We start from the raw sequence: 20,620 nt of genomic DNA on the forward strand, positions 1-20,620 counted from the left end.
ATTGAACTTGTGCCTGGGATGCAGATTGCAACTGATATAATTTGTGGATTCCCTGGTTAGTTTCAAATTTTGCTGCCTTTATAATGGTATTTTAACTTCTTTTTTTGCTTCCTCACATGGATTAATTTTTCACAATTTTCTTTGAAATGTTTGTCCACACTCCACTGTGAGTTGGTGAGGATTAACGTACTTGATAGTTACTAGTTGCTACTATACTTCAAATATTAATTTTTCGTGAGTTTGATCTGAAGGCATCCTTCTGGGCAGCAGCCTGTTCTAGGATTTGGATTTGGACAAAATCGATGTTTTCTGAAGTAACCCCAAAAAAGAAAATAAAAAAGGAAATAATTGAATTGATTTGGTTGAGCGAAGAAAATTTGTTCTTTTCTGGTAGAAGTAAAAGCATTTCTATCTATAATGTGTAGTTGTTTTATAATTCAGGAGCTTGGAATTTTTTTTGAAATCATTTGCAAAAGAATGGTTTTGTTTTTTTTTTCTTCTTCTTAAAAAGACTTTGAGGCTTTCATCACAATGTCTATACACTAAATAAAATATTAAAAAAAAATAAAGGTATAATACTTCCTTCTGTAGTGAAAGTCTGTGCAGTAAACAATTTAAAAGCTACTGAAAATATATATATATATATATATTTAGAGGCACAAGCTAAGAAGTAAACTTTGGAAATAATGCTCATTTCTTGGCTTCTCAGGTGAAACTGATGAAGATTTTGCTGAAACAGTAAACCTTGTTAAGGACTACAAGTTTTCACAAGTTCATATATCGCAATTCTATCCTCGACCTGGTATGCTGCTGTTGTTCCTGCAACACTCTTAATTCCTGTCAATACACTCTTTATTTATAATAGATAGCAAGAACCACGCATGTCATGTCTGTTTAACATTCTTATTTTTTTTTTTTTGGTCATTGTGACAAACTTGTTTTTATTTTCAGCTCATTTGTTGTTGAGGAACTGAACCAAAGTTGTGATGCAACTGAATTAATATTTTTGTATATCACCTGCAGTAGTTGATTACTAATATTAGGTAATGTTAATTTCTTTGAAATTGGAAAATTTGAAACTCTGCCAGCCTCACTTAATTTCAATGGCAGTCATTTTGATATAAAATTTAGAGTAAAGTGCTAAAAATCCTCCTGAAGTATTACCAAATCAGCAGAACACCCCCCTAAACTACAAATTTTACAAAAAAAAAAAACCCTTGTTTTATTTTGTTGCAGATTGCCCATTCCAGCAAACTTCCATTCATAAGTTACTGTTAAACAATGACGTGGCACACACTATATAATTTAATGACTATAATACCCTTGTGAGCATGAAAAGACTCTAATGCCCCTATTGTAACAATTACACCCAAACACCTCTTACCTGACTATTTACACCCAAACACACCCAAACCTAAAATCCCCAAATTCATACACTATATCAATTCCTCAATTTCGTAAATCTCTGTTCATCTTCTTCACTATCCTTCGGTTATATCAATTCCTCACGCCAAACAATTCCTCTCCTAACTGTACATACAAAGCTCTCAAAGAAATTGACATCTCGGCTGGAGTAAACTTCTTCATATCACAAAGAAGTTCTAAAGCAAATCAGATTAATAAATCAAGACCCACATATATCAAAGAAATATGTGTTCTAACATAGATTTAACACACACCCATTGTTTCTCAAAGCAAAGCCAATGCGATTTCATTCATCATCCATCACTTACATTCTGGCCTGTACAAGATCTTCAACGAGATCATGGTAAATGCCGCCTACAACAAGCAGTGTGATCCCTTCCGATCACCACTGTATCGGCAAAATTTAAAAGGTGGAAGGTGGTGCCTCTACGGACCACCATGAAGGAGAGATCGGCAGCAGAGGAGAGGGCAAAGAAGATGCAATTGTAGAGCTGTCATTCGCTTGGAAGAGGATTCGAACCACGACATTGATGGTGGAGAAGGCGAGAAGCCAAAGAAGATGTGATCGCAGAGTTGTCGTTTGCTTGGGAAGAGGATTCAAACCGCTACGTTCAGGGCCGATTGATCTCGTTTTTCAGTTGATTATAGCCCTTTTAGATCTCGTTTTTCAGTTGATATACCCTTTGTTTTTTTTTTTTTTTTCTGAGCTTTATATAGCTTTGTTGTCAATATTTCATTGGCCCATGAGATTACACTTTACACAGCATCAACTTAAGTGTATAACACTCGAAATTGCGTCATTTGAAATAAATAAGGGTAAATGTGTCCTTTAATTTTTCCGACCAAGTCAGTTGCCGGATTTTCCTTAAATGTGACAATCAATAGTTTAAGCGGTTTTTTTGTAGTTCAAGAGGGCTTTTTGCAACAGGCCAATAGTTCAGTTTTTTTTTTTTATTTTTTATTTTTTATTTTCCCCTAAATTTATGTTTTCAGTTTATTGTCCCTTAGAAATAATAGATATATATATATACACATATACTCCAGTTTTCCTTGTGATAGCTGTTCCTTTATGCTTTGCTTCTTTTCTGCAAATATCCGAGTGCTATTTTTTTCACGAAATCTTATTATTATTATTATTATTATTATTATTATTTTTTTAAAAAAAAAAGAGGAAAAAGAAAAAGAAATAAATATGTTACGACAAACACGGCGAACCCAAGAAACGAAGTAGAAAAGTAAGCACATCACAAACAAAGAACACAAAGATGTACCTACTTCCACGGTGAAGATCCGGCGAAAGTTTTCACTATGTGAAAAACAGGAGATTACAAGTTTCAGCCCCAAACCCTAGCTGTCACTCACTCTCACTCTCTTTTCTGTGATTTTCAATGTTTCTCAATATCCCATTCCAAACCCTAAACGTCAATCAATGGGTTGTTAGGTCGAAAACGGGTCAACGCGACCCGAAACCAAATTCGGGCCACAACATCACAAAATAGAATCAGTATTTTTTTATTATTATTATTTTTTATCCCAATTGGGAGTGAATCAATTTTACCTGCAACCCCAATGGTGGAGTCGTTGATCAAACTGTGTCGTGGCAAAGCAGAGGTCTCAGGTTTGATTCTCTCTCCTTGAGGTCAGCCTTAAAGGTTCTCCTTGAATTGAAATTGGCTTTTTTGTGGCATTAGGGCCTGTTACTTGTTTGAAGGGAAATAGTCCAACCCAAAGGGTTTTGACATACCTTTGGTTAAAAAAAAAAAGAAAAAGAAAAAGAAAAAGAAAATTACCCACTTTACTTGGTATAGATTATTCTAATTGCATATGAGCAGTTCAATAGTTCAAGTGGTTACTCGTATTATTATTAATGTGAAAGGCCAAATAAAATAAGGCCATTAGCCCATCCTAATCTCACCTACTAGGGTGTTGAGAGAGAAAAGTCTGGACACAAATATAACCACTGTTATTATTTTACAAAATAATAACAATGGTTATATTATGTACTGTTTGACTGACTAAGCCGAAGATCAACCACATACCTACTAACCCAATCCCTAACTAGGTTTGATGTCTAGCAAGGTATGCTAACCACAAAGAAGGTTTTTCCATTGAAAGTAATATATATATATTGTATCGGCAAGAAGGAATTGGCAGGGGTTTTGACAGTTTGAATTGGATTCCTTCCTCTCATGGGCGTTTTACAGTTAGGTCCTTGTTTTTCTGTCTGTCTAATTTTGCATCCTATGATTTTCCTTGGAAGACTATTTGGTGCTCCATGGTCCCTACTAGGGTGGCATTCTTTGTATGGACTGCTGTTTGGGGAAAGATTCTGACGATCGATAATCTGAGGAAAAGGGGAAATTTTCTTGTTAATTGGTGCTGTTTATGTAAGCAGAATGGGGAGTCAGTCGATCATCTCCTACTGCATTGCTCTGTAGCGCGCGATTGTTGGAATCTCATTCTTGGCCTATTTGGCATGTGTTGGGTAATGCCACGTTCTACTAGGGAACTAATTCATACTTGGAGAGGTTGTCGTGTGAGTAGGAGCGTTCGTGCTTATTGGAGATCTGTACCACATTGTATTTGGTGGTGTATCTGGAAGGAGCGAAATAGTAGAATGTTTGAAGGGAAGGAGTCGTCTACAGCGACATTGAAACTTTTTATCATTCCCTCTCTTTTTTGTTATGTGAACAGAAGTTCGTGTTCCTCTTCTGTTGATTTAATTTCTTTTCTGGATTCTTTGAGGCCTTGAACCCCGGTTCCTTTGTCCACGGGACGCGTTCCCCTATTGAACGCCCTTTTAATTTATTATTACTTATCAAATATATATATATATATATATATTGCAAATCCCAAGTAATATCATCAATACCAAGTAAAGTGGGTAATTTATTTATTTTATTTTATTTATTATTATTATCATTATTATTTTTAAATCCAAAGGCGTGTCTACACCTTTTGAGTTGGACTATTTCCCTTTAAACATGTAACAGCCTCAATGCCACAAAGCCAATTTCAATCCAAGGAGAACTTTTAAGGCTGACCTCAATGGGAGAGAATCAAACTAAGACCTCTGCTTTGCCACGGCGTAGTATGACCAACAACTTTACACCCTCAGGGTTGTTGGTAAAATTGTTTCACTCCTAATTGGGATTAGAAACTTGATTCTATTTTGTGATGTTGTGGCCCGATTTTGGTGTCGGGTCGCAACACCCTGACGACCTGATTTGGTCATGGAACGTGGACCCTAATTAGTCTCTTGTAGGCCGATATACAAGGGCGCTTAGAGTTTGGAGTGGGGTAAGAGAGAGACTGAAATTCGTATAGAAACAGAGTGAGGGTAATTTCCGATTTTGAAGACTTTTGCCAGATCCCAACCGTGGACGTAGGCTGTTGCCGAACCACGTATAAATCTGTGTTCTTTGTGTGTTGTGTTTACTTTTTTGTCGTGATTCTTGATTTTATCTTGGGTTCATTGCATTTGTCATAACATATTTATTTCTTTAGTTTTTGAAAAAACAAAAAAAAAAAATACTTCATGAACAAAATAGCACTCGATATATTTTGCAGAAAAGAAGCAATGCATCAAAATTTTAAGGAAAATTGGGAAAAATTATAAAATTGTTTCGAAGGGTTAATAAACTGAAAACATATATTTATGTCAAAATGACTTCCATTGAAACGAAGGTAAAATTTTATGTCAAAATGACTTCCATTGAAACGAAGTTATCCTAGTCCCACCTACTAGTGTGTTGAGAGTGGAAGTCTAGAGACAAATATAACCACTGTGATTATTTTTGGACAAAATGTCTACCTCGGGCTTAAACCTTTTCCTCCTTGCGAACTTGAGCTTTTATCATTACATCAAGCATTGACTCTATACACGCATATCTATATAGATAACTACATGTGAGTATATACATCATGTATACAACACCTATCATGGTTTAGAACTCTGCTGCTAATAGTATCTGTAGTTTACACTACCATAATGGTCCACAATATTGGTCCTAATGAAATTTATTTGGTGTTTAGATCATGAATTAAGTGATTAAAAGGCTTTTTGACATTCCAATTTAAGGTACAACAGTACTTTTTAAAACTGTTCACTTCTTTTAAGTTGATTTAGGATAGATCTACTTGATTTAGGTTACATTCATTTAGCTTTTAGCATGAATTGTATGATTCCTTATCTAGGTTTTCTTGATAAATTCCAATCTTGTAATTTAGTTTGTCATATTCTTATTTAAATTAATGGCTATTTTAGTTTTATCTAGAAAAAGTTGGACAAATAAATGTCTATGGAAACAACGTTTATTGTGTATGATTCCCTACTAACTCTCCTTAGATGCTTATGGATACGCGTCCGATACTTTATAAACGTATCCATAATTTTAATATAAGATTTTATTTCTAACACGTGTCTTTTATTTTTCAAATATTTCGACTATGTATATAATGCTTGAAGGATAATTTGAAACACATATTTAAGGAGTTTTGAATAGTAAAGTATACTTTATCATGAATAATATCATAGTATAACTGTGATAAAAAGTTCATTACTAATTGGTGTTGCACGCGTAAGAAGGATGAAGAGTTGGTAGATTGTCTCCTCTTGCATTGCCAGGTGGCCAGAGGCAGTTGGGGCTTGCTTTTGGCAATGTTTGGGATTCAATGGGTTCTGCCCTGGTCTCCGAGGGGTATGATTGAGGCTTGGAGAGGTTGTACAGTGGGTTTCCAAGCCTTCAACTTTTGGAGGGTGGTACCCTAATGTGTTTGGTGGTGCTTGTGGAGGGAATAGAATAGGAAATCTTTCGATGGAGAGGAGTTTGCTACTGGGACGCTGAAATTCTCTATTCTTAGTTCTCTGTTTTGTTGTGTTTCTTGGAGAAATTGTAGATCCATTGGGGAGTTAGTAGATTTTTTGGATATACTGGGAGTTTAGGGACCCTATTTGGTCCTTATTTTTCTTTTGTGGGCTGCGTTTCCCGCTTGAGCGCCTCTAATACAATCTTACTTATAAAAAAATATATATATTGGAAAATAAAATTGTTAAGAAAAGTTCAAATTTTTTTCTTCCTGAAAAAAGTAGTAATGAGATATGTATCATGACTAATATAGTACTTACAAAAAATATATATCTGACTAATTCCCAACTCTCTGTCTTGTTTGTCATAATCTTTTATAAAGAAATTTATTTATTTATTTATTTTTGGGAAGAATATTTTATAAAGAAATTTTAATAACAATTAATATGAAACATAAACAATTATTATTTTACTTAATCCATAGATACATATGGATATATTCATTTTTATACATATGTACGTTTCTATAATATATATATATATATATATATATATATATATATTGCTTTGTTTTTGTCATATCCATATCCCATTTTCTAAGAATTTGCTGTATCACCATATTCATATCTTGTCGTGACTATATCCTATGTCTGTGATTCATAGCTTAAAAACTAGTACAAAATATATCTCCATATAAACTCATGAGTATAAGTTGAACAAAATTCATTAATAATCATTAAAGACCCAATTTATGGGTTTCTGAAGTTAAATTATGCTTATGACTCTGTTTCAAGTGGATTTGCAATCAAATAGAAATTCTTAGCTCCTATATTTTCATCCATGGTACCCTTTCGCAATTCTTATGAAACCTTGATATGTATGTGTTTTTTTTTTTTTTTTTTGTTAGAGAAGTATTCACACACACATTTCACAAGTTGCCCACTGCGGGGCTTGAATCCCTCCTCCTCCCCTTTGAGGAAGGAGAGGTTATACCATTGGGCTAATGGCCCATTGGTTATATGTATGTGTATGCTACATATATATATTTATATATAATATAACCAACGGGTCAGTGGCCTAGCAGTATCAGCCTCTTACTTCCCAAAGGGAGGTCAAGGGTTCAAGTCTCAATAGAGACGTGTGTGTGAGTACCAACTATGAAAAAAAAATAATTTATATATAATTTAATAGATAAGTGACTCATGCACCCAACTGTTATCCCCAAGTGGAATCGATTACTCAACCTTTCATTTGGAAGCAGGAAATACGACTTGAGCCAAAGGATTGGTGGTGCTACTTATACTTTCATTTGAAACAATAGCTGAATAAAAGGGCATTTACATATGACATTTAGTATTATTTTACTCAGTGACATTACTTAACTTTCCCTTTTATTAATAATATGTTACTAATAGTTGTTATTGTATTTTGAATGTTTACTAGTCTGTATACATTTTTTTTTTCTTTCCCGTGGGAGGGTTGGTGATTCCAACTACAGTACCATTTGGCTGACACCCTCCATAAGCTCACCTTAGTTTGCTTTCATTATTGTTGTATAATTGTTGAATATTATCGCATTTGCAAAAGCCATTCTATGTAATTGATGATAATGAGCTGGTTGTTTGGGAACTTTTGTCCACTTATTGCATGTCATGAGTTTAACACCCAATGCCTTATTTTTTTCTTTCTTCTTTTTAATTTTTACCTTCTAAAGGAGTATCTGATACCCCCAGTTCTTGAAGTTGAAACTCACATGGGTGGAACAGACAGTGTTAAATTGGTTGGTTCAGCAGATTTCAATGGGGTTGTGCTATACTCTCAATATAGGACTAAAATATTAGGCCGGGATGGATTTTTGGACTCGAATGTATTTTGGTCTTGAACAATCTGAATTTCATGTTTTCAGTACTAGAATAATTTTGAAGATCCGAAAATATATTATGATGTTGTTTGGTGGGTTATTCATTTTCATTGAGGCAGAAAATATATCTGAAAATATATTACATGATGTTGTTTGATAGGCGTATCCCCTTACGATTGAAAGGGGAATTCTGTCGAACAACTATTAGACCAGCCATACTTGATGGTACCGAATGTTGGGCAGCTAGGAAATAACATTTGCATAAAGTGAGTGGCAGAAATGCGAATGTTGTGATGGATGTGCAGTAAGACTAGAAATGATCACATTCGAGAGATGGTTGGAGTAGCACCAATTGGTGATAAAATGAGAGAAAATCGGTTAAGATGGTTTGGACATGTGCAATGAAGACCTTTAAGTGCGCCGGTTAGGAAAAGTGACATAGTACTAGGGGAAGAGGAAGACCAAAGTTAACGTGGGTAGAGTTAGTATAGAAAGATTTGATAGCATTGTGGATTGACTGAGGCTATGGCCTTAAATAGAGCGGAATGGAAAGATGGGATTCATGTAGCCGATCCCAAGTAATGGGGAAAAGACTTGGTGGTTATGGTTGTTGCAGAAAATGATGCCTCAGTTGGAAAATTTTAGTGTAGGCAGTCATCCATTTAGGCGTGGTTTTTTGAGATTCAGCTGTCTGAAGAGCAGGGGATTTGTACTGGGAATGATATCTGAATATATGGAGTATATAAATTAGCAAGATTTTCTCAATTTCAACCTTTAGAAATTAGGTTCCTTTGTTTAAATGCAGGTAATTATTAGTTGGGACTTTGGAGAAGGCTTTACTGAGTTGTGTTGATTTTATGTTTAAATACAGGTTATCCAACATTACTGTCCTTCCAGTGTGAACATTCTTGTATCTTGAGCAGTCTTCTGATAAGCATCTACGGTTCATTGTATTAACAATCTATCATAATCAAGTTTCAGAAAATTTTGGATTAAATTTAGATTTATTTTTATTTTTATTTTTATGTAAATGTCTATAATCCAATAAAAATTGTTATTGTGATTTCAAAGTATCACATTAGGTAGTAAGTTGTTTGCCATGCAGTTATTATCCGTGTTTGGTGGCCAAATGCTGGGTTTTATTATTTCCTTTACTATGATGCTAAAACTAAGATTAATTGGCCAATTATATTCTGTTTCTTGGTAAAATGTATTTCTGATATTCTTGAATCTAGGAACCCCTGCTGCAAGGATGAAAAAGGTCCCAAGTACTATAGTGAAGAAACGAAGTCGTGGATTGACTTCTGTTTTTGAATCATTCACACCATATAGTGGAATGGAAGGCAAAGTAGAGAGAATATGGATTACTGAAATTGCAACTGATGGATTTCACTTGGTAAGACCTTATAAGCACACTGAATCTGGTGATGTGAAGTTTATAGATTTCTTTGTCACTTGAGTCGTGGCACAGGTTAAAGCTTGTGTCCCTACGTATATAATGGCAGTTTGAATGGTGTTTGGATGACATGGCCTATATAGTAAATGCTTCTCATGCTAGGCCCCAAAGGTTTATAATATATATGTCTGTTTATTATAGTCCAGTTGGGAAGCATAATTCCTTCTTCTAGTTAAGCAAGGTTAAACCACTTACTCGATATTCTTGTCACTTAAAGAGTGTGTTCTATAAAAACCATTTGCGTGAGCATCCTCAATTTCAAAGCGTAATGAAATAATAAAAGGCCAGTCAAGCATCCATTAATGCGCATGAACGAGTTTGATTTTCACGTGTGATGTGTAAATGTGCTTTTGTTCCTTTATCTAACTGGGTGTTCCCTTATGGGCCTAGGTGGGTCATACCAAGGGATATGTGCAGGTTCTGGTGGTTGGTCCAGAGAGCATGCTGGGGACTTCAGCTATAGCAAGGATAACCTCTGTAGGAAGGTGGTCAGTTTTTGGTGAAGTGATCGAGACTCTTAACAAAATAAATATCAATACGGAAATGGCTTCAAGCAAGAGAAGTGGCAGTGGTGACAAATGTTCTCCTTGCTCCAACCCAGATGAGACTTGTTCAATAGAGCAGGAAACTTGTGCTTGTGGGCAGCAAAGCTGCAGAGGAGAAAAAACGTTGGAGGAAACCACATCTTCGGTGTCGAAGATTGACTCGTGGCCAGAAGACCGAAACAGCCAAAACCTCATTGGATGGTTACTTAGGAAGCGGAGAAACCATTCACAAAAGAGGATGGAGAATGGGATCGTTTTAGAATCTAAAGGGAAGCAAGAGAGACCCAGAGGACGCATGCACGAGTGGGGGCTTGTTGATACTGCTCTTTTGGGTGGAATGCTTATGAGCTTGTTAACAATTGTAGTTCTACTTCTATATATGGGATCTAGGAACCTGGCGTCAAAATAATTGATTATTGTATGAATCGTACTTGTTCAAACAAGTGGGCACTTTCATGAAAGATTGCCGAATATGAATCTGCATGAGAAATTTTGGTTGTTTCGAAGATTTTAATTTGTTCTTATTGACAAAGAGCCCGATTGCAAATGGATTATCTGAATTTGGAGCAATAATAGTGCGTTCTTTTTCTTGTTATATTTGCTTATTTTTTCCCCTCTAATTTGCTGGCTTTGCAATAGCTAAGCTTCTGCTCTGAAAATTGCTTGGGAACCGAAGATCAGCTACTTCCCTCAGCTGGCTTTTGGACATTGCTTGTTATCACTAGAGAAATTAGTAAGTACACTAATACACTTTTTAGCTCATTCATCAAAATCTTGAACAATTGCCAAAAAGAATGGTTGGTCTAGTACATGGGATTGAAGAATACAGTACTTGCATGTGCAGAAGTGAGATTCTTCTGTTGTTTGGGGCAGCAAGGCAAGGTAAAATGGGCACATTATTGCTTTTCCTTTTCTGCCCTTGATCTGCTGCTATGACTTTACTGGATTTATTTACTGAACCATTTTTATGATTTACACAAGATGAGTAAATGGGTGGGTTTGTGTTCTCCATGTCATAGAAGCATATCTGACTTGCCTGGCAATCTCTTGAAGAAATTGACAGGTACAGATGGCATCCTGCTCCTGAACCTTGGATGCCGCAGCAAGTAGAGCCCAGAAAGCACTGCAATAACTTGGAATGGAGTAACATAGAGGAGTACAGCCCAGATCAATGCAAAGATAATGACGATTGCAGTGGCTCTTGGATCCCTCCAGCTCAGTATGGACAGAGCTCTCTCCCCTTGTGTTGCTAAATCTCCAACCACTGTCTGCACTTTGCCTGCCACGGTTCGCAGCCTGTCATACCTCATCCTCACAATGTCTGTTGGCTGGGAAGATGGGAATGTGTCAAATTCCTCAATCAGCTCATCTGGGTGGACACTCTCTGCTTGTGAAAGTCGCGCATCCATGTGAGGCGGATGCCTAGGCCTGAATCGGTAATTCCATAATCCAATCGCAAACATGTAGATGAAAATGGTGGGCAGGATCAATTCCGGGTAGCAAACCAGTATCAAGAACAAGACATGCACAAGAATTGTTGTCAGTGGGTTTCTCCAGATGCAGATGTCACCGAACCATTTACAGACAGCCGAAATTCCAGAAAGAAGAGACATTATGCGATAGAAATTGGCTCTGCTTCGCCTTAGGCTCCACATGTGGTAATCCACATCCAGCATGTACTCAACGATCTCCCTCCTAAGCGGTGGTTCTGCTCTGGCCAGGCGTGCTGCCACTATCTGCATTGCCTGGTGGCGAAGCAGATCAATGTGGCGAACCGATATGGGTTGGACATAGTGCATTTTTGGAAGCAAAGGCTTACCATATTGTGCCACCATGTTAACCCAAGCCGTGCAGGTGAACCTCAATGACAATTGAAGCTCCCCATGTTTCTTTAAACCAGAGGGTTGTAGAACCAGCAACGGATAGTAATGGCAGTAAATTCGATCAGTTTCTAAAGTGGAGAGCCTAATTCTCACCTTCCCAATTCTCTGATCTCTGGCATCTTCTTTGCTTCCATTGATGTGGCAATTGTCAAACACGCCAATGGTGATCACCGTGCTCGAATCATAAACTTCCCATGTGTACTGCTCGTGCCAACGAGGGGCCAGGGTGTTAATAAGTGTTCTGGTTCGAATCCATTTGTTCCCATACTTGGCTACACAGTAAGCATCTGTGGTTCCCTTCATTGGCAGCAGATTTTTGGCACTCAAGATGCCAAGTTCAAGAATTCCAATGCTGGGCTTTCTCAAATGCTTCGATGATGGCTGCAGATTGCTGCTAAAATGTGTAGACTCGTCAAGAACATGGTACCCGGATTCCAAAACGAGGCGAAGGTGAATTTTGCTCGAAAATTTCACTTCTTTCTTCTTGTCACCTTCTTCTTCCCCCGAGGACGGCTTGTGGAGGTTGAACCAGTGAGCCTCAGGGTGTTTAGTAGAGTCCACCCTCTGCGGTATGTCTCTAACCGACATGATCAGCCTTCCTATGACTTCATCCTTGCCCGGCCCAATCCTGTCCTCAACAGAGATGATTATGAACTCATCAAAAGGCTCAGACACTACAAACATGAGCTCCTCATCCCACACCGGATTAATATGCCGCAATTGGGAAGTCTTAGTGTTCCTGATCTGATGCCCAAGCTGCACTCTTACATATGTTTCCGGGGCTCGGGTTTTATCAGAGATGACAAGGTCCTGTGCTTCAAGAAGGTGGACTCGGAGGTAATACAACTTAGGTGAGAAATAAACTTTGGAACGAGTATTGTCGAGGCTTTGTTGGCTAATGGAGTGTGCATCAGCATGCCATGCCTCCGGGAAGGCCTCGTCGGCCTGTGTCCCCATCCAAACTGCCAGCATAATCTCTCCATTATTATCCTTTATCCCCCTTTTGTCCTCCAATCTGTACCACTGAGGAGCCAAGGGACTATCCGGTGGCACGCGAAGAGGCACCTCCAAGACATCAAAAGTAACCCTCCCCACAAAATCATCCTTGCCGATGTCTTTGTCCTTCACTACAACTTCGATCAAATTCGCCTGCAACCTCTCCTTTGGGAAGGCGAAAACTCTGTTCCATACAGGGTTTTGGTTCTTCTCCAAGTGCTTTGTGACCCCTTTGTAATTCCCAAGTTTCACTTCCACATATGGGTCCAAACTTCCTGTGATGTCCATCACTGGTAAGTCTTTGGCCTTCACAACGCTCACATACATGAAGTGCATTTGCTCCACCAAGTCATAAGTGGTCCACGTCTTGTCTCCTCCCCGGCGGCCCATACGCGCCGCCAACGGCGGCCTAGTTTCCACCAACCCAAAATCAGGCCTCTGCCCTGGAAACTGCTGCATCTGCATTATAGTGGCACCCGGGCCAGGCCCGGCCCGGGCAAAATCGCTTCTCACCGCCTCCACCGACACCGGCTTCGCCCCGGAAAGGGGCGAAAAACCACTCGCAGGTGGTGGTGGTTGTGGAGCAGCAGCTGGGCCGCCGCCACCACTACCAGTCCCAACCGAGTAAAAAGTCCTCACCTGATCTTTTTCCTTCTTTTTCTTCTTCGTGAAGTCACTAGTAGTCTTGTGCAACAAATCTTCGTCAACAACTTTATTGCTGGTTTTATTGATCATTTCTTCAAAAAATGTCGGAGCTTCCTTACTTTCCAAGTTATTCACCTGCTGTGGCTCAGTCTGGTAGAACTGATTGCCGTTGATTGCTGCATATATCTTGAGTGCTATGTCACCCTTGATATGAGAAAACAAGCCACGTTTCTCAAGCGGGAAGCGTTGGACGGCGGCTTCGGACTCGGAGGTCGGAACCGCGACGCCGGAGATCTTGACACGGCCGAGGAAGTGCTTTGGGCCATCTTTCCGGTCACTGTACACCGTCACGCCGATGGTCTTGTGTGGAAGATCTCTTGGGTTGTTGACACTGAACACCATCTTCTCATTCCACTGTGGGTTGAGATCTTTGGACTTGGTCTGCGTTCTCTGTTTCTGGTCATCCAAGTCTACTTCTACAAATGGACTGGCCGTGCCTTGTCCATCTTTGGGCATGAGATCGCTGGCGTCGAGAACTTCTACTACTAGTTTCGCCATGGGCGCAGGAGTTAGACGTCACTCGCCGGAGATTTAGATGAAGAATTTGACGTAAAAGGAAAGGTAAAGAAGTGGGTAGAGAGAGAGAAGAAGAAGACAGAAATAGGGTAGGAGAGGGAGAGGAGAGGTGGAGAGAAATAGTAGGGTGTGGGGATAGAGGTTATTTTAGAGTAAGAAGACAGAAACATGTGTTAGAGAGAGAAGATGGTGGCCCCCTGAGTCAATATATCTTCCAACTGGGGGATTCTGGTGGGTACATATGAATGAGAGAGAGAGAGAGAGAGAGAGAGAGAGAGAGAGAGAAGTGGAGGGTTTGAATGAGATTATGTTTTGGTGGAGGAAAAGAATTTCATTTTTTATTTAATTAAGGGGGGTGAAAGTGATCATCAAGACATCAATTCACTTCATTCATGGGAGGTTATTATTATTATTTTTTTAATTTTATTTTATTATAAAATAAAAATAAAAAGCAATCTATCCTGTTTGGCCGATATGCTTTTGCATGGTGTTTTTTTTTTTTTATTTGTGTAATGTAGCAAAGTAGCACGAAACATGTTTAATAAAACGTTTGATGTCATTTGAATAGTATTCAAGCATTTCTAAAATTGAGGTTAAAATCAAAAGCATCAAAATGATACTTTTATTTGTTTCCGCACCATAATAAAATATTATCTTTTTAAAAAAAAATTCTATTTTTTAACTACCTATTCAAACTTGTAATATTTTTTACTAAACATGTTTTATTATTTTTGTTTTTAAAAAACTTGTAACAAATTAAAGTTACCAAAGAAATTTTGAAATAATATTAAAAATACTTTAAAACGAAAATATTATTTTTGCTTAGGATTAAAACACAAAGAAACTAAGGTTGCCAAAAGAAAATTTTTATTAAGATTTTTTATTTATTTATTTTTGTTGTCAAAACTCAAAAGCATGTTATTTACTTTTTACCAACCTTTCAAGGGTATTAGGCAGATCATTATTAATACAACACTGTCGGTAGCTGTCAAGTCTTTGGAGGCCTAAAAGGCACACGACCAGATAATCCTCCTTTTGAGGAAAAAAAATAAAATTCTTTTTAAAATGATTTAATTATGTTTAGTTAATGTTTTATTTTCTTCACTCAGACCCCATTTCTGACTTATTATTCTTTTTTCTGTTTATAATTTGGGAGCATTATTTATTTGATTTTTGGTGCAGACTGCTGACCCGTTGGATCAGAAGGATTTCCTTCTTTTTTCAGCAAGGCCAGTTTTAATCTTCTTCTAACAATTGGTATATTTTATATATATATATATATTATTGTATTTTTCTTATAACAACAATGACAATTACTTTTAACCATCCCTTTTAAATGGTATACTTGAAATACTATCTTCGTCAATTCTTTTTTTGGAAGTGTTGCAACTACTTATTTTGAATTGGACAGAAAACTACATATGCAACTCATAATAAAACACTACATTGATAAGATGAGTATGGCGAATTTGATTCTTTTATTTATCACCAAGATGATTTATTTTCACTACACAATTCTGATTTGATTGGAGTGCCTGCCTAAATTAGAGTAAAATTTTGGAGGTTCATGTAAATAATAGGAAATTGATTCGATTTTATTATAATTATTTTTTTCATAGCAACCGTGTTAGGGTTAGTGGGGAGGGGTGTGGTGAAGGCTCAAAATCGGGCTCCCGGTAACAACAAGGAGCAATTCTACCGCTTGGGTCACGAAAGCATTCGTAAATTGGATTACTCACAATTTTTTTTTTTTTTTCTTCTTTTTTTTCAACTTTCTTTCTTTCATATATATATAGACACACACACACACAACAACCATTGCAAACTCTTGATACACTCAAAAACTTGCAAATCACTTGCAGCATTTAAGTTTAAACCTCATCTTTGGTGAGTCTTGAATCGAATCCCAAAGGGTCGTACTCGTTGAGTTAGATCGGAATACTTTTATAGATTTTTTTCTTATCTATTTTTTGAATTTACTAAAATACCCATTGTTTAGCTACCTTACGTATTAAGTTATATGTTTGAATCCAACCCATAATTCCATAACAGAATATCCATGGATGGAGTTCCTCCCACATTCTCTGACTTTTCTTTTACTCCCTTTTCCTCTTTGTTTTGCTTGTATGTGTGTGTGTTCCATTGCATTATTAAAAAGGTCATAGAAGATATGTCCAAGAGCAACCCCACAACTTTCAAAAAGTTTCCATATGGTAATGGAACAATCTGTGTAAAGTTGAAAGCAGACTTATCATTTTGCATCTTATTCTAGAGTACAATGAAGTAGTGCAAGGAATTACACAATCTGCAATCATATAGGGTATACACCTGCATCAAATTTAAAATAATAAAAAAAAAAAAATTAAGACGTGTTCAGTTTCATGAGATTGGAATTTTTGAATTGAAATTTGTAAAATTGGAGAAAAACAAACTCACAAAATTAAATTAATTTTTTTTTTTTAATTCCACCAATTTCAATTTCAAAACTCCAATTCCATACAATAGAACACAACCTAAAATATTTCTATGTCTATTCAAATCTTAGTGTCTATCCATCACCGGCTTAATTTGTATGATAAATGAACATAATTGAATTTGAAATGATGTTTACATGGTGTCCAAAATTCGAGCAACTTTGAAGTTACGAAGGGCGACAATTCTTATCTTATCGAGTGAATCATGACATACCCTTCAAATCGAAGGTTCTAGATTATTAATGAAGTAGTGCAATGAAATTGAAAATTTTGAATTAGAATTTGTAAAATTAGAAAAAATTAACTCATAAAATTGAACTAATTTTTTTTTCAATTTTATTAATTTTAATTCCAAAACTCCAATTCCATATAACTGAACACAACTTAAAATAATTGTATGCCTATTCAAATCATTAGCATCTATCCAAAACCGGCTTAATTTTCATGATAAATGAATGTATTTGAATTTGAAATGATGCCTCTCATGAACGTGTCTTCTAATTACATGTTGTCCAAAATTCAAGCAAGTTACTGGGTGGTGACAATTCTTATCTTATGAGTAAGTCATGACAAATCTTTCAAATCCAAGGTTCTAGATTATTGATTGAGGTAGTCGGGAAATCACTATCGTGAATTGTTGTGTCACGCTTGACCTTTTAGATGAAAAGAAATAAAATTTGAAGGATTTTCATTTGTTTTTTGTGGAATTGGGATAAGAAAGGGTAGTATTGTAATTTGAAATGGACGGTTCAGAAACCTCTTGGAGAATATGCAGTGGGGCAGGGAAAGTCTGCGTCGAAGGGCACTAAGTGGAGAGGGGTAGCTTTCAAGGTTATGGAGTGTTTGGTTGACTCCTAGGAAGAGAGTGGCAGTTGAAACTTGAAATGAAAACAAAACTTGATAATAAAGGGTTTTATTTATTTTTTTAATTTCCAAAATTTTAATATAGTACAATAAAAATTATAGGATATCTGGAGTACCGATAATTTAAGAATATCTCTATTGTCTATATATATATATATTTGTGTAAATTTAATGTGTTATAAAAATGACAATATTTGACGCGACATAAAATTAGAGAATTTGAATTTGAGTTAATTATGTTCGTGTCATCATGATAGGGGCGGGGCCTAAGAGACTACCCCAAAAAAAAAGTTTTCAATATTTTTGTAATACCTTTAAAATTTTAGTTAATTCACAAATAAATTTAATTTATGGTCCTAAAATACATTGAATATTTTAGATTGCAAAAAATCCCCCCTTTACTTGTAGTCATTAGCAATAAAACCCCCTTTTGAATTTTTTTTTTACGCAAAACCCCATCAACTAACAGAAGGGGGTGCTCAACTATTTTTGAGACAAAAACGTCCCTTATTTATTGATCCACTGTGTTGTCGTTCTCATTCCTTTAATCTTCCATTTTCCACATACTTTTTTTTCTCTCTCTCTTAGCATACATACCGTGTTACATAATAGAATAAGTCATATATAAGAATTTATCATTCAGCGGCGACCAAGAGCTCATTTTTATACAAATATATCTAATATTTATCTATATTAATATTCACACCCTTTTAATAATTGCTAATGGGAGCTACTAGTCACAATGAGTTAGCCAATTATTTTATAAAAATAATTGTTATACATTTTAAATTTCATCAAATATACTTGTATGTCGCTATATCAAGTAAATAAATTTTAAGGATTTCACATGTCTATAATGTGGGGTCACTGTAGCACAACCATTCTCTTATTACATGGGCAAAGAAAAAGTAATTCATTATTTGCAAACCAGGTTCACAGTTCAAAAGACGAACAAAAACTAAGCAAAAGAATAAGAAGGTAAAAAAAAAAAAATTTAAAAATCAATGGACTAGTACAATAATAAAGTGAATTAAAGACTCCACAAAAAACATATGATTAATCACAAAGAGTGGATCATAACTCTTAGTCTAAAGTAGTATATGTTGGTCCTTCTAAAGAAATGCATTTTTAAGACGAATGGATGTGTGTATTGGAAAATTTTGCTCATTAAATGATCGAAAAGTATTAACAAACACAACTTTTATGTCATGGGTTAACTAAAAAACATATACACTCCAACTTTTAGGGTCACGTTCATATAAACATTTGAACAAATCATAAAAATGATTTGTGCAAATCTGCATGTCAGGTTTCACATTATTAATAAAAAATAAATAATAATATAGATATATTTAATAGAAAAAAAAAATTAATATATATATAGTTGAACCAATTATATGATCTCTCCAGCTAATTATAATTAGATCACTGTAAACAGGCAATGGGCTTTTTTGTCTCAAAAGTAATTGAGTACCCCCAGTTAGTTGAAGGGGTTTTTGTGCCAAAAAAATTCAAAAGGTGAGTTTGTTGCAAATGGCTATAAGTTAAGGGACTTTTTTGCAATTCGCCATTAAATCTAGTACAGGTATTTATAATAACGAATAAATAATAATATATATATTTATTAGAAAAAAATATTAATATAGATATAGTTGAACTAATTATATGATCTCTCCAGTTAATTTACACGGTAAACAGGCAAGGGGCTTTTTGCCTTAAAAATAGTTGAGTACCCCCGGTCAGTTGAGGGGGGGTTTTGTGCCCAAAAAAAAAATCAGTGAAGGATTTTATTTTTATTTTTATTTTTTTTTATTTTTTTTACAATTCGAACTTGTTAGCAACTTTCTTAAAAAAAAAAAATTAGAGATAAATTTCTAACCGTCAAACCAATATAGTTACTGAAAAATTAGGTCAATCCCAAATCCGGTGCGACTTCTACCAAAAGAAACCTTATAAATTAAGTATTCCTCCTATAATATTAAAAAATGTGACAACAAAGGATGGAATTTTTTATCTTTTGATATGACAAAACTACCCATTATTCATGGGGGCTTGTAATACTTTTATGAGGGACTGATTAGTCTTTTCACAGAAGTGACCTATCTTCACAAGAGGTGTGGTCCAACGTCCAAATCACTTGTGTAATAAAACGTATATAAAGACAATGTCATAGTTGGCCCAGGAAGCCTAACTACATTCTGAGCAAAGTGTACAGTCTGATTGAGAACAGTAAACTACCTCTTATTGGGACCCAATATGTGTCAGTGTGTGTGTTTGCACATACATATGTTACTAAGGGTAGTTTGGGAAGATAAAAAAAAATAGGAGCCATTTTTTAAGAGACGTTTCAAATAAATTAGCTGGCTTGGACTCTTATAGACATGGACCACATGTGGTCTTATTTCTATTTAAACAATGAAAAAGAGTTAAATAAGAAAAAAAAAATTAATAAATTTAATGTGACACTATGATGCAGGACACTGGATGCTCAGAAATACAACAACTAATCAAATTGTCAATTTGATTTAATTATTGCCAAAAAAAAAATTGATTACATTTTACCGTGTAACTCTGCCTTGTTTAGGAAAGAGTTCTACCATTCAACCATGGTTCATCGTATTGACCAATAGGTAATGTATCTCCTGATTCGTAACCCCTTTTCGTTATACATCTTCATGAACTGATCGATTTGATCGATTTATATCGATATTTGGCCGAAATCGATCCCGATACCATGACTGCGAACCATGCATCCAACACAAATAAAATGATATGTTTGTTAATTTTGGTTGCTAGTTTTTGGTAGTTTCAAACAACCAAACTATATATATATATAGATAAAGTGCAAAAAGACCTATTATATATTGTATGTGCAAATACTTCTTGGTGTTTAAAAAAATAAAAATAAAAACTTATATTTTAAAAATTGAGCAAATAAGGACATTTTGTTAATTTTGAAATTGATGTACCTAAAAACTGATTATTAAAGGTATTTTGAGGTTTAATAAAAAAAAAAAAAAAAAAAAAATGGTTAAAATTGACGGTCTTATATGTATTTTCAAATGTTAAGATTTTATATGCACCTGC

At 35.8% G+C, this 20,620-nt stretch overlaps 2 protein-coding genes across 2 annotated transcripts in view; one reads left to right on the forward strand and one right to left on the reverse strand.

Annotated features, from left to right (window-relative positions):
• Positions 1-10,690, forward strand: part of LOC132273866 (uncharacterized) — a 15,886-nt gene extending 5,196 nt beyond the window's left edge. Inside the window, exons 8-11 of the mRNA XM_059774961.1 lie at positions 1-55; positions 710-802; positions 9,330-9,490; positions 9,941-10,690. The exon at positions 1-55 is cut by the window's left edge and continues 54 nt beyond it. Of these exons, the coding sequence (XP_059630944.1) occupies positions 1-55; positions 710-802; positions 9,330-9,490; positions 9,941-10,504 (873 nt within the window). The 3' untranslated portion in view covers positions 10,505-10,690. The remainder of the gene's footprint in view (positions 56-709; positions 803-9,329; positions 9,491-9,940) is intronic.
• Positions 10,691-10,833: 143 nt separating this feature from the next.
• LOC132273865 (multiple C2 domain and transmembrane region protein 6) lies at positions 10,834-14,411 on the reverse strand. Its single transcript, XM_059774960.1, has one exon. The coding sequence runs from the start codon at positions 14,175-14,177 to the stop codon at positions 11,109-11,111; it is 3,069 nt and encodes a 1,022-aa protein (XP_059630943.1). The 5' UTR covers positions 14,178-14,411; the 3' UTR covers positions 10,834-11,108.
• Between the last annotated feature and the right edge of the window lie 6,209 nt (positions 14,412-20,620).

Source organism: Cornus florida, unplaced genomic scaffold, assembly GCF_030987335.1.
Source record: "Cornus florida cultivar Cherokee Brave unplaced genomic scaffold, ASM3098733v1 CherokeeBrave_3.0.0_Hap2_Chr09, whole genome shotgun sequence".
Lineage (NCBI taxonomy): Eukaryota > Viridiplantae > Streptophyta > Magnoliopsida > Cornales > Cornaceae > Cornus > Cornus florida.

Coding starts and splice junctions, on each gene's coding strand:
- LOC132273865 (XM_059774960.1), bottom strand. CDS start 14,177: ATGGCGAAACTAGTAGTAGAAGTTCTCGACGCCAGCGATCTCATGCCC.